This window comes from Cucurbita moschata, unplaced genomic scaffold (assembly GCF_002738365.1).
Source record: "Cucurbita moschata cultivar Rifu unplaced genomic scaffold, Cmos_1.0 Cmo_Scf00001, whole genome shotgun sequence".
NCBI classification, from domain to species: Eukaryota; Viridiplantae; Streptophyta; class Magnoliopsida; order Cucurbitales; family Cucurbitaceae; genus Cucurbita; species Cucurbita moschata.
This window is the reverse complement of record NW_019268517.1, coordinates 7,345,784-7,367,129: the sequence shown is the minus strand read 5'-3', so window position 1 is coordinate 7,367,129 and position 21,346 is coordinate 7,345,784. Positions and strand designations below refer to the sequence as shown.

General features: G+C 37.6%; 4 protein-coding genes across 6 annotated transcripts; 3 read left to right on the top strand and 1 right to left on the bottom strand.

The window, feature by feature from the left end:
- Window positions 1-1,086: 1,086 nt before the first annotated feature.
- On the top strand, window positions 1,087-5,660 carry LOC111444682 (hydroxymethylglutaryl-CoA synthase-like). Its single transcript, XM_023082684.1, has 12 exons — window positions 1,087-1,347; window positions 2,113-2,219; window positions 2,300-2,432; window positions 2,889-3,032; window positions 3,285-3,443; window positions 3,629-3,702; window positions 3,782-3,857; window positions 3,960-4,015; window positions 4,093-4,180; window positions 4,261-4,401; window positions 4,481-4,630; window positions 5,113-5,660. The coding sequence occupies exons 1-12, from the start codon at window positions 1,285-1,287 to the stop codon at window positions 5,317-5,319; spliced, it is 1,398 nt and encodes a 465-aa protein (XP_022938452.1). The 5' UTR covers window positions 1,087-1,284; the 3' UTR covers window positions 5,320-5,660.
- A 226-nt stretch (window positions 5,661-5,886) lies between these two features.
- On the bottom strand, window positions 5,887-13,262 carry LOC111444679 (phospholipase D beta 1-like). Its single transcript, XM_023082670.1, has 10 exons — window positions 11,573-13,262; window positions 10,703-10,819; window positions 10,302-10,496; window positions 9,779-10,027; window positions 9,600-9,668; window positions 9,370-9,517; window positions 8,748-8,896; window positions 7,573-7,743; window positions 7,266-7,466; window positions 5,887-6,330 (listed from the first exon to the last, which is right to left on the bottom strand). Exons 1-10 carry the CDS (start codon window positions 12,530-12,532, stop codon window positions 6,037-6,039), a joined length of 2,553 nt encoding a protein of 850 aa, XP_022938438.1. The 5' UTR covers window positions 12,533-13,262; the 3' UTR covers window positions 5,887-6,036.
- Window positions 13,263-15,143: 1,881 nt separating this feature from the next.
- LOC111448018 (protein P21-like) lies at window positions 15,144-16,927 on the top strand. Its single transcript, XM_023087461.1, has one exon. It carries the CDS (start codon window positions 16,003-16,005, stop codon window positions 16,804-16,806), a length of 804 nt encoding a protein of 267 aa, XP_022943229.1. The 5' UTR covers window positions 15,144-16,002; the 3' UTR covers window positions 16,807-16,927.
- Window positions 16,928-17,259: 332 nt separating this feature from the next.
- Window positions 17,260-20,032, top strand: LOC111450818 (protein P21-like). 3 transcript variants are annotated; one of them, XR_002711880.1, is made up of 3 exons: window positions 17,260-18,129; window positions 19,169-19,478; window positions 19,513-20,032. XR_002711880.1 is itself a non-coding variant. In XM_023091121.1 (2 exons), the coding sequence occupies exon 1, from the start codon at window positions 17,267-17,269 to the stop codon at window positions 18,122-18,124; it is 858 nt and encodes a 285-aa protein (XP_022946889.1). In that variant the 5' UTR covers window positions 17,260-17,266; the 3' UTR covers window positions 18,125-18,129; window positions 19,777-20,032. The 3 variants fall into 3 exon arrangements, 2 of the variants coding, with proteins under 2 accessions (XP_022946889.1, XP_022946881.1); XM_023091121.1 differs by lacking the exon at window positions 19,169-19,478 and having other exon boundaries at window positions 19,777-20,032; XM_023091113.1 differs by lacking the exon at window positions 19,169-19,478 and having other exon boundaries at window positions 17,262-18,129; window positions 19,642-20,032.
- The last annotated feature ends 1,314 nt before the right edge of the window (window positions 20,033-21,346 follow it).

Below are 21,346 nucleotides of genomic sequence, written 5' to 3'. Positions count from 1 at the left end.
AATAGATGGCCTAATACCTAACTTGAGTAATAAAGAGGGTAATTTTTAATATTTTAATAGTATTTTAATGCATGTCCCAATATTATTACCTTATTAGTTATATAATTTTTTTCAAAAGAGTAAATAGTATAATAATGAAACAATTTGAAATATTTAAATAAAGTAAATAATAATCTCATTTATTTAAAACTTAAATTTATTACAACATTCGTTTTTTAGAGATTAAATATAATAACGGCTAATATATCATTTATTAATTAAAGTAGGTTTTAGTTAATAGACAGGTAAATAAATTACCCAATTTACTATTTATTCTTTTTTAGTTTTATTCTATTTCAGTTTTTGTATTTTCAAATATTTAGTTACTTTTAATAAAATTTTAAAATTAGTCCATTTTTTTAATCGAAATTTAATTAAATAATAGTTTTTTTTAGGAAAGAAAAAAAATACAAATTTGAAAACGTTTCAAATTTATAAATTAATTATTTAGTATTATCAAATGTTAAAATGGCAAAAAAATAAAATAAAAAATAAAAAATAAATTTTGTTTTACCTTCTTAAAATTATGAAATAGAATAAGTTACTTAACATCAATGTTTAAAATATTGATGTCTCAAGAATGTCGAGGTCTTAATGGATAGCTTTAAAAAATGGGTGAAATAAAAATAAAATATAAAAAAGTATTTAAATTAATAAATAAATATTTATATTTTTTAGTTGGTTAAAAATACTTATTATCGTGTTTTCAATGACCACAATGCCACTATCGAGAATCTCAAACACAATCATTCGCCATTCTGTCAAACCCGTACACACGTTTTCAAACTCTATTTGGAGCTCATTTCTAATTGCGATGGCCGGATTTTGTTGATTTAAACCGAAATTTATTAAATTTAAAAATATGGTTGAAAATATTAAAAACAAGGGCTTGTATTTAAAAAAAATTATAATTTAGAGAACGAAAAAAAAAAAACAAAAATGGCAAAGAAAGTAAATAAGCAGAAAAGAGAGGCAAAAGTGGAAATTCGTCCTCCATTTTTACAAAATATTTGGCTGGAAGCTCATGTAGACTGCATTCTATTTAAGACTCGCCCCCATGTGAGCCTTGCCATCTTCCTCTGCTACTTCGAAGGATTTCCTCTCTCTTCTCTCTCAATTTCATTCTCTCGATTTCTTCGTTTTCACAGTAAAACGAGATTCGAAGGAGAGCTTCGTAGCAAACTTTGGTTCTTTATTGATTTGGATCGGTTTATTTGAATTGAACGCCGAAAAGAGGTTCTGGAAATGGCCAAGAATGTGGGAATTCTCGCTGTTGATATCTACTTCCCTCCTACCTGTGTTCAGCAGGTGAGGATCTCTCACTTTCAGTGGAATTTCTAGCTTTCCTTTGCTTTCTGCTTGCTTTGCGCTTGGTTTTGGATTGTATTTTGGTGGTGTTTGGAGAAATTCCTACACTGGGTGTAGCTTTTCGTTATTGTTTCTATGAATTGGTTTTGTTTTTCTTAATCTTGTTTAATTTTTGCTATAATCTTTGAGTTGTGTTGTTTTTGGTGATTTTCGATGTTGACCGGCGAGATTCATCTGTTTTTGGTTTTTTGAATGCTTCGAAATGTTTTGCTCTTTCTTGCTTCGTTGTTTCCGATCGGAGATTGATTTTTAAATTATAAATTTTCACATGTAAGTAGATAATGTCTGTTTGTGTGGTGTGTGAGTTGGGCCACTTCAGCTTTTGAGCTCATTTCTGGGCTGAGGGACCTGACCCAATTGTTTGGTGGCTGCTTTTGAGCTCATATCTAGCACACAACATGTGCATATGTTGTTTAACAGCTCTCTTGGATTAAATTTTGTCTGTTGGTCTATTTTCTTTTTGTCTCTGTTTTTTTTTTCTTTCCCTTTTTTGGGACTTCTTGGATCTGCATCAAGTTTTGAGAGGAAAAGTTATTTGAATTCAGTCTCCGTGGATGTTATGTCCATGACCAACAACCAATTCTGATAAGATATTGACATCATTGTAATGTCAAAGAAGAATTGCGTCTCTAGAGCTCACTATTTGGTACCTTCACTTGTATGCTTGCTAGTGAAATTAATATGGTTTCTGCTTTGGCAACATAGGAAGCTTTGGAGGCTCATGATGGAGCAAGCAAGGGGAAATACACGATTGGGCTCGGACAGGATTGCATGGCGTTCTGTTCTGAGGTTGAAGATGTAATCTCAATGAGGTAGTGACCATATTGGCTACAATCTACATGGTTCTGTATTCTGAAGATTGTTCTTAACATCGAAATTCTTGGATTTTCAGCTTGACAGTTGTCACTTCCCTTCTTGAGAAGTATAGAATTGACCCAAAGCAAGTTGGCCGGCTGGAAGTTGGCAGTGAGACAGTGATAGATAAAAGCAAATCAATTAAGACTTTCCTGATGCAAATTTTTGAGGTAAAAATTTTGGGTATTCCTCTTGCACTTTTTTTTAAACGAAAAAAAAAAAAAAAAAAAAAAACCAGGGGCCACCAAGAGTGAGGGTGAACAAAACTAAAAGTGGGAAGTTTTATGTGTCTTCTATTTTATTGAAGTTTTGATCTGCCAAAAAGTTTGTCATTGAAGTATGCTTTGAAATAGTTTAATGGATGAATTTTGTTGATTGGCCCCAATTGTGTGTTTTTTTTGGTGGATAGCATTTTAATGGAGTTTGCAGATTGAAAGTTAATATTAAATACTTGTAATGATTTTCATGAGTAGCTGAACTGGCTTATAGATGGTTACGTCTCTTGGTACTTTTGAGTATGTAAATCACAATTTTTGTCTACTGCTTAGCTTGAATGGAATCCTTCCCTTGATAATGCCATTATTGATGGTACAATACTGAATGTTCTTATCTTTTTATATAATCAGAAACATGGAAATACCGATATTGAAGGTGTTGATTCAACTAATGCATGCTATGGGGGCACAGCTGCCCTTTTCAACTGTGTCAATTGGGTGGAGAGCAGCTCCTGGGATGGGCGTTATGGTCTTGTGGTGTGCACAGACAGTGCGGTATGATATAATCTAGTCTATCTTATTGTTATATTTTAATTAGTTTTGGTGTAGGTTTATAATTTTTCAACATGGGAGAAGTTTTTTTTTTTTTTTTTTTTTTTTTTTTTTTTTTTTTTTTTTTTTTTTTTTTTTTTTTTTTTTTTTTTTTTTTTTTTTTTGACATTGATTCGTTGAAATATATTGAACTAAAATTTTCTTGAAATATTTGCTGTCAAAATCTGCATATTAATTACTTGTCCATTCTGTTAGGTCTATGCTGAAGGACCAGCTCGTCCTACAGGTGGGGCTGCTGCCATTGCCATGCTGATAGGACCTGATGCTCCTATTGCTTTTGAAAGCAAGTTGAGGGGAAGTCATATGTCTCATGTTTACGATTTTTACAAGCCTAACCTAGCCAGCGAATACCCGGTAATCTTTAACATAATACATTGTAATTCGTTGGTTATTTCCAACTTCTTGCTCTAGTTTCCATTATATTAAAAGATGTCTTTCTTTTGTAGAAAATATTGTACATTTTGTACAACCTGGCTTTGATAATTTACATAGTTTCTTGTTACATCTAGTGAGTCATCTCTATAATGATTTGCTTGCAGGTTGTAGATGGTAAGCTCTCTCAAACCTGTTACCTCATGGCCCTGGATTCTTGCTACAAACAATTATGTCACAAGTAAGTTCATATTTTGAATAAATTAATCGTCACTTGCGAACTAGGTATTTTATCTTACTCGTCATTGCACTTTGATTAGGTATGAGAAACTGGAGGGCAAACGGTTTACCATTTCTGATGCTGACTATTTTGTATTTCATTCTCCCTATAACAAGGTAACATATGTTAGAATTTGGTCTTTTTACTTGTTAGTTTTCCCAGTAAAAGAATGAGGGAGGAGATTACTTAATGAATCAATTTCCGTTCATGTACTGCAGCTTGTGCAGAAGAGCTTTGCTCGATTGCTCTTTAACGACTTCAAGAGAAACGCGAGGTATATATGCTTCTTATGCTTCTTTGGTTGTTTCTGGTGGTTCTAGTGGATGTTGAAGTTTTTTCTGCTCTTTACAGCTCAATAGACGAAGTCGTTAAAGAAAAGTTGGCTCCGTTTTCAACCTTGTCTAACGATGAAAGTTACCAGAGTCGGGATCTTGAAAAGGTCTTATACCTTTTGACAAACATCCTTTTAGCTGATCATTTATCCTTCACTTTTTGTTAACTAATATGATGGATTTGCAGATAACTCAACAACTTGCAAAGCCCCTTTATGATTCCAAGGTGCAACCCTCCACTTTAATACCAAAGCAAGTTGGAAATATGTATACTGCTTCTCTCTATGCAGCATTTATTTCGCTTCTTCACAATAAGCATAGCTCACTGGTATTCACCTTCTCTACTACCAATTTACACATTTGGCTGCTTTACTTTCACCTGTCTAAATGGTCTGATTCTATGCCAGTCAGGAAATAGGGTGATATTGTTCTCGTACGGCAGTGGGTCAACCGCAACGATGTTCTCATTGAAAATCAATGAAGGTCAACATCCCTTTAGTCTCTCCAACGTTGCAGCCATCTTGAATGTAGATAAAAAGTTGAAATCGAGGCGCGAGGTATTTACTTCTATCTCATGTTTTCTACAAACCTAACTAATTATGCTGTAGTGTAGACGGTAAATAGATCTCCTGAGAAATTGTATAGAGCGTAGTCGAGTTATAACTTCATTCGTAAGCCAATGCTACAATGTCCTTTTTACCCTGAAAACGACCGTATCAAGCTCCTCCATGTATCTTGAATTCAGGCTTAGCACAATGATTAGTCTTGACAGTTTGAACTTCAGATGAACTGCACAAAAGTCGAACAACTAATGTTGTCCAAATCATCATTTTGTATCCTATAACATATGATAATATTAACGAGTAGGAATAGTTAACCCACCATTGAACTCAATAGCTAGATCTGTGGTTCAGAGCCTTTTGATGATTTATAGAACTTTAGCATTTTATGGTTGTGCATTGTGTTGGACAATACAAATACGACGTAGAGAGACGATTGCCTTATAATCCATGGATTTGAACATCTAATTTTTGTACAGTTGGTACCGGAGAAATTTGTCGAAATAATGAAGCTGATGGAGCATCGGTACGGGGCCAAGGACTTTACGACAAACAAGGACTGCAGCCTCCTACCACCAGGCACCTACTATCTCACCGAAGTTGATTCATTGTACAGGAGATTCTACGCTAAGAAGGATGGCGAATGCGAGAAGCTTGACAATGGTGTGGTTGCCAATGGCCACTGAAATTAAAATGACAATAAACAACAAGAGGAGTCTAGCTAAAGCTGTTCTTCATCTAAATATTCAGTGTCAACGACCATTTTTCTTCTCATAAGCTATTTACAGGCTAAGATAGAAGGCAGTATGTTCCCAGCACAGGTAGTTTTCTGTTCTTTCCTTCTCTTTTTTATAGAAAAAATTGTCTCAATAATGGGTTGGCTTTATTTATTCAGAACATGTTATGTTATTAACCTTCAACTATACTATTTTGAACCCCAACCATGAACTCGTGTAGATCTCAAATGCTGTTACTCATAGGCATATAAACAGATATATTCTCATGAGTCATGTCCTATATTCCAAACTTTATACCCTCTTTTCCACCCTTATTCTCATTCCTATGTCCTCAATCCGAACGCCTTTTATATAATACTGTTTGGAACGAGAAAACGAGGATGGAATAAAGGTGAGAACTTCAAGGACTTAATAGGTAAAATTCTATTTGTTTTAGAATGAGTTGAGGGAGTAGGTATTATTTCTGGAGAAGTGGTAATATGAAGCGAGAGGTTCTTGCTATGATGAACGCGCTAATAACAGAAATAGATTGATTTTATATCACCCTTCAATATGGTCTAACAACTCAAAGATTTACCGATCAAAGTTGTTGTAAGAATCCATAATGTACACCAATGATTACACAGACAAAGAATTTCCTAAGAACAAATAGATATTCAGTGGGAATCAAATTGTAAGGTTCTCTTGGATGGCTATGAATGTTCCCAATATGTTACCACCAAGGTCTGGGAAGGTCTCAGAACCAGGAAGATGAGTAACCTTACCAGTTCGCTCAACTTGCAATGGATATTTAAGAAGATGGCTTCTCATTTCTGTCACTTCCTCAGCAACATATTGTCTCCAGTTTCTCTCACCCAATGATCTGATTCGTCTTACACATTCAATACTCTCTGGTCTCTCGAAACATTCCTCCATGGTCCCAGTGTGCTCTGCCCATAATGACATTCTATATCCATAGACCTGCAACAACAGACACTTGATGATTCTATTTCCAAGCGAACGATGTTTGGTTTTACCCTCTTGTTGGCTCGGATACCATGAAAGACAATCGAGAAAAAGACCTTAAAGAGAGAAAGAAAATCATTTTCAAGAGACAATGTAACAGCCCAAGTCCACTAGCAGATATTGTTCTCTTTGGGCTTTTCCTTTCGTGCTTACCCTTAAGGTTTTTAAAACACGTCTGCTAGGGAGAGGTTTCCACACCCTTATAAAGAGTGTTTTGTTCTCCTCCCCCACCGATATGGGATATCACAATCCAACCCCCTTCAGAGCCCAGCGTCCTCACTGGCACTCGTTCCTTTCTCCAATCGATATGGGACCCCTACTAAATCCACCCCACTTTGGGGCCAAGCGTCCTTACTGGCACATCGCCTCATGTCTACCCCCCTTAAGCGAGTAGCCTCCTTGCTAGCATATCGCCTGATGTCTGGCTCTAATATCACAGACAAACTCCACGGGTGAATCACTTTCCTCCTCTCTTTTTTTTCTTCGTTCCATGCATTCCTCTTTCAAAGAAAGAAGTCAAAAAAAGAATCTAACGCTGATGCAACTTGCATGTGTTAAGCATATAGCTAGTGTTTTTTATGAGACAGGATCAAACTCAGATTTTGAGTTTGATTGGGCCTGACTGTGGTAGAACCTGATGAGACCTCCACTTGAGGCGATGCGGCTTGATGTCTTATGTTAAGGGGCCAAGCATACCTCCCGTTCAAGAACAGAATGAGGCAGAAGTACTTGCCGCGCATCCTCGTTCATACGAGAAGTACTCCCAAATATAGCAGACAAGATTTTAGACATCAAAATTGAATTTAGTTTTCTTGGGCCGATTTATTCATTCCCTATTCTTGCAGCCAGCAATGACTCTATATAGAAGATCATAAACTTTTGAAACATACCTGACCACGTGGGCTCGAGCGTCTGCTTGACGACCAAGAATGACGAGATTGGTACGCGCCCATTGCTATTTCAGTGTCTCTAGTACCTTCAAGGGATCGCTGATTGATATTTGCGGATCCCAATATGACATACTCATCATCTACTATCATCCCTTTAGAATGAACATAGATCATAAAACGTCGACTCTTACGAACAAGTGACTGCATAACCAACAAATGGTACAATAAGATATAGAATGGACAATTGGAGTATACTATCAAAGTCAAGAAATTTAAAGCTTCACTCAGGAGGGTAATAACGAAGTACTTGAGCATTCTTTTCTCCATTTCCGGCTTCAATGCCATCTCTATCACTGATCACCTCACGGTTTCCAAGGCAAAAGAAATTCAAGTAGTCTTCAGGCTTATACTGTTCATGAAGTCCAACCTCCACTAAAGCTGTATATATCATTTCGTACATCATTTGCATTGTCCTACTCTGAAGAAAACAAAGAAGCACCAGTAAATAAAACTGTGTTCATATAATGAGAGTTGTGATTGGAATTATTAAGTTTTCACTTCAGAGTATGGCTTGCAGAAAACTCGATAACAGGTGGGCGGAGGGAAAATTGGATCATCTATTTTGTAACGATTAAAAAAAAACGCAGTCACTGGAAAAGAACGCGAGATTTTCGGCGAGGCGCTGGAGATCTCGCGTTTTCAACCATCCACGACACTTACAAAGAGATGCACGCAGCACAATCAATCTCACACACACTTACCTTCTGAGAATGTGAGATCTTGTTTTTGTTTTCTTTTTTGAATCGTTACTTTGGTGTGTCATCGAGGACGCTAGAAGCCCAAGGGGTGGATTGTGAGATCCCACATCGATTGGAGAGGGGAACGAAGCATTCCTTTTAAAGGTGTGGAAACCTCTTCCTAATGGACACGTTTTAAAACCTTGAGGGGAAGCCCGAAAGGGAAAGACCAAAGAGGACAATATCTGCTAACGGTGGATTTAGGCTGTTACAAACGGTATCAAAGCCAGACACCAAGCGGTGTGCCAGCGAGGACGCTGGGCACCCAATGGGGTCGGATTGTGAGATCCCACATCAATTGGGGAGGGGAAAGCATTCCTTATAAGGATGTGGAAACCTCTCCCTAGCAGACGCGTTTTAAAACCTTGAGGGAAGCTTAGAAGAGAAAGCCCAAAAAGGACAATATCTACTAGCGATGGGCTTAGGCTGTTACATATTTGTTCCTCAGTTGGGCTACCCGAAGTTAATCTTGAGACATTTTACGGTACATAGCTTCTAGAGTTGGGGCGTTTTCCGCTCGTTCTCCTCATTTTCTTTTTTCTTTTTGTTTTACTTCCTCTATGAGTCCTTTTTGTGTTGGTTTTGGTTTACAATTAAGAACAAGAAAGAAGAACATAAAAAATAAGATAAACTAGTTTCAAAACAAGACTTGAGAAGCTAACAAGAAATAATAGATGAAGCAAACCTGCCAAAAAAGAATTCTTTGAATCGGAGTGCTTGTAGGAACACCTTCTGGCCACATTGGGATAACCACATATGCTGAAAACCTTTCTTTAGCTTTGATTTTCTCCACAATTTTAAGGGCAATTTCAATCGGTATTAAGTTATTAGCCCCTGCAATTATGTAAACGTTTTGTTAATTGAAGAATCCAAAAGGCTATCCAATAAACTTCCGGGCCTCTCCTCAAGATTTTAAAACGTGTCCACTAGAGAGAGGTTTCCACACCCTTAAAAGGAATGCTTCGTTTCCCTCTCCAACCGATGTGGGATCTCATAATTCACTCCCTTGGAGGCCCAGCATCCTCGCTGGCACACCGCCCAGTGTCTGACTCTACTATCATTTGTAACAACTCAAGCCCACCACTAGTAGATACTGTTCTCTTTAGGCTTTCTCTTTTGGGCTTTCCCTCGAGGTTTTAAAACGCGTCCACTAGGGAGAGGTTTTCACACCCTTAAAAGGAATGTTTCGTTCCCCTCTCCAACCGATGTGTGAGATCTTACACTAAGTGACCGAGGTTTGAACTTATTCTCCTATAATACCTTTACTTTTCCCCAAATTCTTCATCTCAGAGTTCAGAGTTGCTTACCCAAGTCTTTGTGAGCGCTCCAATTATAAGATGACCCAAGGAAGTATTGATTTTCAATATAAATGAAGCGTTGGGCAGCACGAATTGCATTAACATATGCTGAATGTATACTCGTATCTATCATCACATTCTTCCCACATACCAAGTTCTGTATCAACATGGAAAACAAAAGCTCAGTTTCTGTAAGACAATTTTGGAAAGTAATCAAGTACTTGCAGTTTTTCTCTTACCCTACTTATAGCATCTTTCGGGTCCTCAGGAAATCCTTTCACCGAATTCGAGTCGATCGAACGAAAAATCTGCAAGATCATCAAGTGTTTTACTGATTCAGTGACATCCATTAATACAAAACAGCAATCATAGAAATGAAGTTCTTAAATTTGTAATGATCAATCACTTTTAACTCTACCTGGACGTTCCAACCTTCTGGATCATTGTTACACAAACGAGCAGCATCAGCAATTCCCAAAATTTCAGGAATTCTTTCAATTTTGAGCAACACATCTTCATTCAACCTTTTTAGCTTTTTAAGGCCACGAGGCTCTGAAGCTCTCAACCAACGCTCCTCGAAATTCGTTAGGACGTCATATGCTGCTGGACCATCAATCTTAGAGTGCAAATCATGCCATGGTTCTCTTGGACAACCAGTAGCTGGTCCCTGTTTGCACAAAGGTTAAGAGTAGTTCATAGACGATTTCCATGAGAAGATTATGCTCATGGCATCATTAACTAAAAACACATGAAAGTCTAAGCTAATTCTAGAGTATCATACTTTGAACTAAAGCCAAGAAATATATACTGATTTTAGAAGCGTATGCAGCTTGGCATTGCATGACAGTGATGCAAGTGCATGTGTTTTGTTCATTATGAAATTACCAAGAAACTAGATAAAATGGGGAAACAATATCGATCATTTTCGATCGAACACCTACCGTAAAATTGGGGTTGTGGAAGTCATCTACGTGCGTAGTTTGCAATGTCCGAAAAAGAGGATGCCTCGAAGTATCATATCGACCCAAACATAAATCGAGACCTCCAACAAAAGCTACAATTTTTCTTTTGTGGTGGCCAGCATCAGCATCTACAATCACTGTCTTTTGATGGTGGGTATAGATGGTTCCAGCTTCCTGTTGAAGAGAAGCAAGGGGTATAGAAGAACAAGATTATACATTACATTTATAGACACCAAAAGATGATTAAAAATGGTGGAGAAAGGATCGAGTTCTGAATGTTTCTTGATAATATGAAAATGGCAAAAAAGGAGATTGAATTGTGTACAAAGGGAGCTTCCCCTTGCAATGGCAGCGAACAATAAAATCCCACAATTCCTAACCTGCTTTTTAATCCAGCTATGACCTTTTCCACCAGATCGTGGGCACAATACCACTTGGACTGAAGAGTTCTTAAAGAACCGCCGAGTCTCCTCATCATTTGTATTCATCATCCCAACCTGCACATGTCACAAAAAATGTAACTTCCATTGTGAGATCCCACGTCGTTTGGAGTGTAGAACGAAGCATTCTTTATAAAGGTGTGAAAACCTCTCCCTAGCAGACGCATTTTAAAAACCTTGAGAGGAACCCCGAAAGGGAAAGCCCAAAAATGACAATATATGTTAACAGTGGGCTTGGGCTATTACAAATGGTATCAGAGCTAGACACCAAGCGACATGTCAGCAAGGACACTGGGTCTCGAAGGGGGTGGATTGGGAGGTCCCATATCAATTGGAGAAAGAAATGAATGCCAGTGAGGACGCTCGGCCGTGAAGGGGAGTGGGTTGTAAAATCTCATATGGTTTGGGGAGAAGAACGAAACATTCTTTATAAGAGAGTGGAAACCTCTCCACACTGGGCCCTGAAGGGGGTGGGCTGTGAGATCCCATATCGTTTGGGGGGGAGAATGAATCATTCTTTACAAGGGCGTAGAAACCTCTCCCTAGCAAATGCATTTTAAAAACCTTGAGGGGAAAGCCCAAAGAAGAAAATATTTGATAGCGGTGGGCTTGGGCCGTTACATATATCCTTAAAATGGATTGATTATTCACCCAAAAAGAAAAAGAAAAAAAAAAGAAAACACCGTGAAAGATTAGTCACCAGACTGCAGTGCATAACCAGCAAGTATATCATGGGAAATATCCATGTCCAGTAAAAGCCATAAAGAACAATAGAAACATACAAAGTTCACATGTTTTTCAGTTACATACCGTTTTATATCCCAACATACTTGTCGAAGTTGGATCATCCCATATAAGAAGCAACACTCGTACACCTTCTTGAGACTTAGCTTTGAGTAAGTCCCCTAAACTGCATTCTTTCGCCTTTCCATCCCTAACCAATCTAACATTATGGTACACAGACCAGCCCGTAATATAGATCAAACGACGAGCTTGGCTAATCGATTCAGTGATGTCGTCCCAACAGCTCCTATGTTCATATTCAACCCCACCATGAAGCTTAAAATCTGAAGGAAGACATCCATCCTCAACATGAGCATCTTGGTACAATGTAACTTTACCTCCCTTCCTAAGAGGAAAATATGTGCCTGGAACTCCCTGATGATCAGAAGATGCATACATTCCACCATGAAAAATGGCCGCTCGGTCCGCTGGAATATACCGAATCGACAAACTCAAGACAGCCCCAGGCTTGCAGGGCTTCCTGCTACTATTAAGGATTGGGTAGGTACCCTCAACTACATCTCCAGAGTATAATTGTTCAATAGGAATAGCAACAACACCTATAATTTGTGATCCCACAACATCATGATCTTTAACAACAAAGTGCACTTCAGCACCATAATGAGCTACAGGAACATTAAAATGCTGCATCCAAACAGGATTCTCACTATTATCAATCACAAAAGTTCTTCCTATCACAGCACCAGATACAGAGATAGTCACATAAGGATCACTAGTCACTTTTGGAGCCTTTTGCCCATCACTGTTCTTAGAACTCTTAAAAGACACTTTTGAAAGAACATCCCCAAGAGTCTTATGAAACATATCCATGTTAGGAAGATTCTTGGCTGACTTGACAGAAATATCCAAATAACCATGCAAGAGCAAGAACTTCAGTGATGCATTTCCAGATGAAAATGGCAAAGATTGATTACTTTGACCATGTTGTGACCCAAATGACAAAGTTTCAAAAATCCGACCAGCCATTAACAGAGAAGAAACAGCAGATAGATAGCTCAAAAGCAAAATCTTAAACCAAGCTCAACAAACAGATATCAATAATTTCAAGCAAGCAAACAGGGCATATAAAAGATTTCGAACAAAACTGAATCTGGGTTTGCGTTGAAGATGAATATTGTTGACTACTTGCCTCAGAATTAGCAAATGGCCGTGTGGATCGGCTGATCCTTTAAATAAAGAACATATTATATTGACTGGAGCTTCAAAAATGGGCGATTTCAAGAAGCGAAGCAACATGATTGGGTGGCTTGAACCTACAAACAACGACACTTGCGAGGAAGGAGAGATGGGGATTTAAAAAATGGATTATAGTGAACAATAGGGTTGACCAAGGATCAAATCCACCAAGAAAAGTCGCCCACTGTCGAGCAGCCGACCCCTCGAACAAATATTAAGCTCAAATCGTTGAAAACTAAAATTTGTTAATCGTGTTTAAAATTAATTAAAAAGTTTTGAATGAATTAAATGGTAATTTTAAAAATTTTATGTAAAGATTCAAGTGAAGATGTAAGCCGCCATTGGAAGGAGACTCCAATGGGGCAGCTGCTAATGAAATAATCCAAGTTGGAAGCTCCGCAGCCTGAGCCTGGCCTGCCTACCAATTCCAAACTTTTGCAATTTGCAGCCGTCCGCCATCAATCACAAGTTTCTTCAAATTCTGAAACTTTTAATTTTCTCCGCTATAGTTGGATCGATTAAGACTCTCGTGAATAATTTTATAAGAATTTTAAAAAGTTATATAGATCATGTTTTTGGTCCTATTTATCTAACACGCAAAACAATATTATTCTATCTAAGTCTAAATGGAAATTTTTCTCCATGAGCACAAGGCGACATTAATTGATTTCGAGATGTTAGAAAGGAATCTTAGTCTAAATAATTATTTTGTTTTTATTTATGAGAATGAGTTGAATGACTATTCTTCATAAATATCTTAATTTTTAAAAAAAGAAATAGCTAAAAAGAAAATTTTGTAATCAACATGCTAATTTCATTAAAAATATATAATATATTCTTTAATTTTTTATTTAATAGACTCATTCAATTTTTTTAAAAAAATTTTACTAATTTATTAAATATAAAATTAAACATTTTATAAAATTATAAAATAACAATAAAATATTGATTTTTTGTGTTTAGTAGAATCATAAATTTTATAAATATCGAATAAGTAAAAACTTATTAGACACATAATTGAAAATTCAAGAATCTAAATAAATATCAAAGCTTAAGACCTTTTAGACGCATTTTCAGGAACTATATGCAAGACATCTGTATTAAACGGCTCCATCCTTAGTTTTTGTTGTTGGGCCTCGCTATTGGACAACTATCTAGGCATGTATTTTCAACATGGACTCTTAAAACTTTTGCTTCTTTCGGAATGTTTGATTAACAAGGTAATCAAAATATTTCTCTCTTAAAGTGGTTCTTTATCATTTTGGAGTTTTAAATATTTCTATCTAAATATTTTATTCTTCCAAAGGGTTGTTAGATCGAATTCCTAAGAGCAACAATCATTTGGAACGAAATCATATGATTGGAGGGTTTTGGCATTTGTGATCTAAGGGTTGGCTAGAGCTACAGTTTAAGTCCACCGCTAGCAGATATTGTCCGCTTTAGCCTGTTACGTAGCGCCGTCAGCTTCACGTTTTTAAAACGCAAAACGCGTCTGCAAGGGAGAGGTTTCCACACCCTTATAAGAAATGTTTTGTTCCCCTCTCTAACTAACGTGGGATCTCACAATTCACCCATTTGGGAGCTGGCGTCCTCGTTCCCTCTCCAATCAACGTAAGATCTCACCATTCACTTTCTTAAGGGTCAACATCCTTATTCTTCTCTCCAACTGAGGTAGGATCTCATAGCTACCACACCACTTTGAATACCCAACTCCTCGCCCCAAGTAAGGGTTTGGATTTGGATGTACGTCAACCCCCTTTGAAAGTTATGCCAAGCTAATTCTAAGTGTGGGCATTGATTTCTTCCTTAACCCTCCAATTTTTTCTTACCTTAAAAGTCCAAGACTTCTCTACCTGGTATACTTTTTTGACAGTTGGGCATCAAATCTCGTACATTAAAAATAACCAAGAAACTGTAGAAACAGCCTAGTATCAGTATTCTGAATGAAAAAAATGGAACCCAAATGAATGGTCATCAACAATTCTAACTGTATAATGTGTCCAGGCTAGCTGAAAACTAAGAGGTGTAAATAAAATAAATAAGAACTTTTAAACACAGCATCAAGAGGGCCAACAATGAACTTTAAAAGCAGCAAACGACTCGACCTAACAACAACAATCCAGCTAGTAGATATTGTCCTTTTTGGGCAGTAGATACTCTTCTCCACAATCGATGTGGGACCCCCTAATCCACCCCCTTCGTGGCCCAGCGTCTTTGCTGGCACACCGCCTCATGTCCACCCCATCGGGGCTCAGCGTCCTCGCTAGCACATCGTCCGTTGTCTGGCTCTGGTACCATTTGTAATAACTCAAGCCCAGTGCAAGTAGAGACATTGTCCTCTTTTAAGCTTTTCCTTTCGAAGTTCCCCTCAAGATTTTTAAAACAGGTATGTTAGGGGAGAGGTTTCCACATCCTTATAAAAAAAATGTTTCGTTCTCGTCCCCAACCGATGTGGGATCTCACGGTAAGCTTAAGCTTACAATTAAAGCAGGGAACAAATGAGACCCCACAGCTTGAACTATCAGAAAGAGACCCAATGACAAACCCAGAAATGATAGCAGAATTTAGATACTATGCTGGAATGAGTTGTGAAAACTGATGACTTTGAAGATGTATTAGTAGTTAGTTGGGTCAAAGCATGTGAATGCTTATGGAAATAATAGATTTCAAGCCTCACCCAATTTGCAATCCTCATAATGAAGGCCCAAGTCCCCACACACATTTAAACCATAGAATGGACTAGTCAACTCGGTCACAAAAAGGCTATGAATGTTCTCCAAATCCAAGCTAAAGTTTTGAAAAAAATTAGTTTAGATTTTTGGAATATAACTAAGAATTCAAGATGAAAACATTCAGTGCGAAACTAAACACAATTTACAAAATCTAAAAGCTCCTTAATGGTTATCAAAGGGGTCCAATCTCAAGAATCACAACAGAAGTTGCTCCATTGAATATTACAGTATCAAAAGATACTGAAATCTTGGTTAAAATGAACGTCAATTCTGTAGATGTTTCCATGAACTTGCTTCTAATATGCAAGGAATAGGATTCTAAGAACAAATGTGAATGTAATGGTGAGGGTTGAAAATTCGCCCTATAACAAATAAGGTCATTAATGCTTTTGAAGTAGTTAGCTATGAATCTTGTTGCTATTTCTACGATCTCAATTATAAATCACAGGAGATTTTGTTAAGAGTATCTTACGCAGGGGAGGCTCATTGGAAGCATTTCCAGATCGGATTCTGTCCGAAATTCTTGCGATGTTGTTTCTGCGCTACAACCATCTTGTTTTTCCTTTTCTTCTCATCAATTTTGTTTTCATCAGCCATCAGTTGATTGAAGCTCAAACCCTAATCGACCCTGATTTTGACCAAGCCCTTTTGCCCTTCGGCTCACAGGCAGGCAGAGGAAGTTTCTTGGGTCGCTGCATTGAGAATGACGACGGCGCCACTTTCACTGTGCGGAACAACTGCTCCTTCACAGTCTGGGCCGCCGCCATACCAAGCGGTGGCCAACGGCTCCACAGCGGAGAGGCTTGGAACTTGAAATTACCATTCGGAGCGGTGGGACGCGTTTGGGGCAGAACCAATTGTTCCTTCGATAGCTCAGGGCGTGGAAATTGCGAGACCGGCGACTGCGGCGGCGTTCTCCAATGCCAAAGCTCCGGCGCACCGCCCAATACTCTCGTTGATTTTGCACTAAACCAATACAACAATCAGGATTTCTTCAGCGTCTCCCTCGTCGAAGGGTTCAATATTCCAGTCGAATTTAAGCCGACGTCTAACGAATGCAGCCAGAGCGTTCGTTGCGCTGCCGACATCAACAAGCAATGCCCGACGGAGCTGAGGGCGGCCGGCGGCTGCAACAATCCCTGCACCGTATTCGGAACCAGTGAATATTGTTGCGGTAACTCTTCAAGGAGTTGCGAGGCCACAGCGTTTTCGAAGTTTTTCAAAGAGAGGTGTCCTGATGCTTTTAGTTACCCCCAGGACGATACGGCTACAAAATTTACGTGTCTTGGCAAGACTAATTACGACGTCGTATTCTGCCCCCTCCGACCCTAAGACGAGGATCCACGCCACGTGTAAATTTAATTTTTAAAATACACCTTTCCTACATTACTTTCATAAAAATTTAATTTAGCTTTTAAATATTCTAAAAGGATTTCCCACCCTCTTGGTAGCACACGGCCTCTTGTTTGACTCTAATACCATTTATAAAAGCCTAAGCATCATACTACACCGTGCTAAATAGCAGATATTGTCAGCTTTTGTGCCCCTTTTGAGCCCTCACATCTTTTGTGACATACGGCACCATGTGGATCTCATAATCCACTCTATTAGGGCTCACTAATCCACCCTATTAAAGCACCGCTAACAAATATTGTTTTATTCAACTAACGTGAGATTTCACCATCCACCCTCTTGATAGCACACTCACTTGGAGCTAATACCATTTATAATATATGGTTAGTATGGGTCAGGTTCTAGAAGGATTATAAGATCTTAAAAGGGACCATGTTCAATGATTGCAATTTCCAGAACGTCTTCTTCCCCAAATCCCAACGCTGCGATGTCGTGTGTGCGCAACAAACATCTCCTTTTCTCGATTCTCCTCCTCGATTTCACTTTCACCAATCAATTTCTCCAAGCTCAAACCCTAATCGGCCCTAATTTTGACGAAGCGCTTCTGCCCTTCGGCTCACACGCAATCACCGGCACTCTATCCACCCGCTGCAATCGCCCCGAATTCGACGGTACTATCCCTTTCACTTTGCGTAACAAATGTCCCTTCACAGTTTGGGCCGCCACCATACCAGGCGGTGGCCGACAGCTCCAAACCAACGACGCTTGGGTTATCGACGTACCCTCCGGCACGACAGGAGGACGCATTTGGGGCAGAACAAACTGTTCCTTCGACAAATCTGGCCGTGGAAATTGCCAGACCGGAGATTGCGGAGGCGTTCTTCAGTGCGTAACCTTCGGCTCGCCCCCCAATACTCTTGCTGAATTTGCACTTGACCAATTTAACGATCTGGATTTCTTCGACGTCTCTCTCGTCGACGGGTTTAATATCCCGATGGAATTCACACCGACGTCTAACGGATGCAGCAGGGGCGTCCGTTGCGCCGCCGATATCAACGGGCAGTGCCCTAAGGTGCTGAAGGTGGCCGGCGGCTGTAACAATCCGTGCACAGTGTTCAAGACCGATGAGTATTGTTGCAGTAATTTTTCCACGAGCTGTGAGCCCACAAATTATTCGAAGTTTTTCAAGGGTCAGTGTCCGGATGCTTACAGCTACCCCATGGATGATGCAACCAGCACATTTACTTGTCCTGGTGCTGGCGCGACTAACTACGCCGTCGTGTTCTGCCCCTCCTAGAGCTGGTGAGTCACTATCATTTTGTTTTGTTTTATTGGTATTCCTTCCTGCTTAGATTGTTTTATAATCTTGTCATGAATGCATATAAACATGTTCTGAATGCATTTATAGAAATCCCCAATTGGTAAAGAACCCATCAAAGAAACTGATGTCTGGATGCTGATGAAAACCTTTAGCTACTAACAATCCTTGTAACATTAAATAGAGCCCATCTGGATTTACCTTCATCTGAAACACCCATTTATGGAACGAGGCTCTATGTACTGTTCTTCATCAAGGCCGAGATCTCTGCATCCATGGGTGTTAGAGGATTGTCGGGAGGGAGTGCCACATTGGCTAGTTAAGAGGACGATCATAGATTTATAAGTAAGGAATACATCTTCACTAGTCTGAGGCCTTTTCGGGAAACCAAAAGGCAAAGTGGACAATATTATACCATTATGGAGGTTCGTGATTACTATGTTAGGAATCACAGATCTCCATAATGGTATGATATATATTGTCTACTTTGAGCATAAGCTCTCATGGCTTTGCTAAGGCCTCATACCAATGGAGATGTATTCTCCAAGTGGGCTTAACTTTCGGCTTAAAAGCACCGACTTTCCCTCGAGTAATCATAGGATGAGCTGGTTGACATGAAGATAATGGAGCCAGAGATGAATATCTGTGTAGATGAATTGAGGCATTTATGCCGATTGTGAGTTGGGCTTGAGACTAAGTATACGCACCTGTTGCTACAAAACTGAAGCTTATGTGTATTGTACGGTTGGTAGTATGAAAAACACACACAACCAAAACTAAGTAAAGCTGAAAGAATCCAAGGATTATTGAAACAGTACCTGGATTGGTGACTTTCCTCCTAGAATTGTAGCAGCCATCCCACCAATAAGTTCACAACATGGAAGCTCGACCAAGCAATGTAAGATTGGTTTCGACAATATGTCGATGTTTCTTCTCAGCTCGTCCATTTTGTGCCCGACGTTCATGGACAAGAAAATTGAAACTTTATGCCCAACTTTTACCGCATTGTCGTTCAACGTGTAGGAAGTCGTTGAACGAGTGGTTATGAATATGAACAAAATCAGAGAAGGAAGAGTACTCGTGAGCTTTATAGCTGGAAATTCATGAAATCCATCGTTTATCTTTACATGAACGTGCCAACCAAAAGTGTGTACGCTTGAACATCTTGATTGGCCACAGTTTCTCGTAGTTGGATGTCTTCAAGAGTGCGAGTTAAACAAGAATGTGAGTTAAACTTCTACTCTAAGGCTTGACTTATAACACGAGGTAGTGACTATTGAATAAACTTAGTACGTAGTAATTATATTTGTTTGCAAAGCGTTACATTGGAAGGGTAAAGCCCATTGATCATTTTGTGTAGCTTCAAGATAACTCAGCCACTTACCGGTTAAATCGAGATGGTGACTATTGGACAAACTTAACACGAAGGAATGTAACTAGGTTTGATCACAAAGCGTTACATTGGAAGGGTAACACCCGTTGATCCTTTTGTGTAGGTTCAGGATAACTCAACACTTCCGCGTTAAATCGAGGTGGTGACTATTGAACAAACTTAACATGTAGGAACGTAGCTATGTTTGTTTGCAAAGCGTTACATCGAAAGAGTAATGCCCATCGATCCTTATGCGTAGGTTCAGGATAACTCAACACTTCCAAACTAAATCGAGATGGTGACTATTAGACAAACTTAGCACGTAGGAATGTAACTAGGTTTGTTTGCAAAGCGTTACGTTGTTGTATTGCATGTTAATGTGTGTAGCATTAAAGCAACTAAAAGCTAAGTCTTGACCTCTCGTTACTATCATTATCTTTCTTGCCTTGAGTTGTATATTTTTAAATACCCAAAACTCATCATATTTTCTAGTGATTTGGTCACCTTTTAGTTTATTTCGAGTAGTTGCACAATTTTTTTAATGTATTTTGTGAGAATCTTTTAGAAATAATATTTTTTAACATCTAATATATTAATATATATTTTATTCAAATTATACTAAATATCTCAATCTATTTTCAACTAATATTCAAATTTTAAATATATTTTTTATTTAATATATCTAATATGCTTAATTATTTTAATATTTAATATATTAATTACAATAAATATATTTTTTTCTTTTATATTTAATTAATTTAACTAAAAAAAATTAAATGGATCGTTTTTCTCGTCGTACACCATTTTCATTCCATCTGTGTCCCACAAAGAATCATACATTTATATCAATCCAGCTCCAACAACCAAGAATTGATCAGATAAGATCTTTAGCCAATCAATTTTTCCATTAACCCAAGGTGACTCAACTATAGATCACGAATTGCACTCTCATGTACTATAGAGGAATCATGTTCAATGATACAACTGTAAACGCTCATATATTATTTCATGTACTATCAAACATATCATGGCCGATCTTATACTACTTCATTGGTACGAAAAAAAAATCAAATAATAAGAAAAATAGAGAATAAATATTGTATTATGATAATTAGAAGAAAAAAAAAAGTAGCTGATCTATGTTGATATATTTATGTTATCATGCATCATATATATATATATATATAGATATTATTTTGACGCATATTTTACATACTTGCCGGCACGTAGTAGACCTTTATTATAAATAATAAATAAACCGACCAACAAAAAAAAATTATTATTATTTATTTATAAACAGCTGAAATTCCCATGACCAATAATATTTAAGAATATTGTAAATGGGTTTGCAAATATAATAATTTTTAAAAAAAAAAATTGAAGTTTTTTCAATAATAATAATAATGAAAAAGAAAAAGAAGATTTAAGAATTTCGTAATCTGAAAAAAAAAATAATTTTACAAATACATTTAAATCACAGTCGGCGATTTTAAAATAAAATGTTATCAAAATAAAATAATAAATAAATCCAACCGTTGACATTAAAAAATGAATTCTCAAATGAAAAAAAAAAAAGAAAAAAAGTATTTAATTGGGAATTGAAGTCAATTTCTAACTTTTTTTTTTTTAACATAAAAAATAAAAGTCCATTTATATTTATGGTGGTGATGCTCTTAAAGAGAAAAAAAGAAAATTATGTGTATATGTATAATATTGAGACAATATATATATATATATATATATATATTATTTATTTATTTAATTATTTACCTTCAATCCTTTATTTTCTAACCACAAAACTAATTTTAAAATATAAATATTTATATACG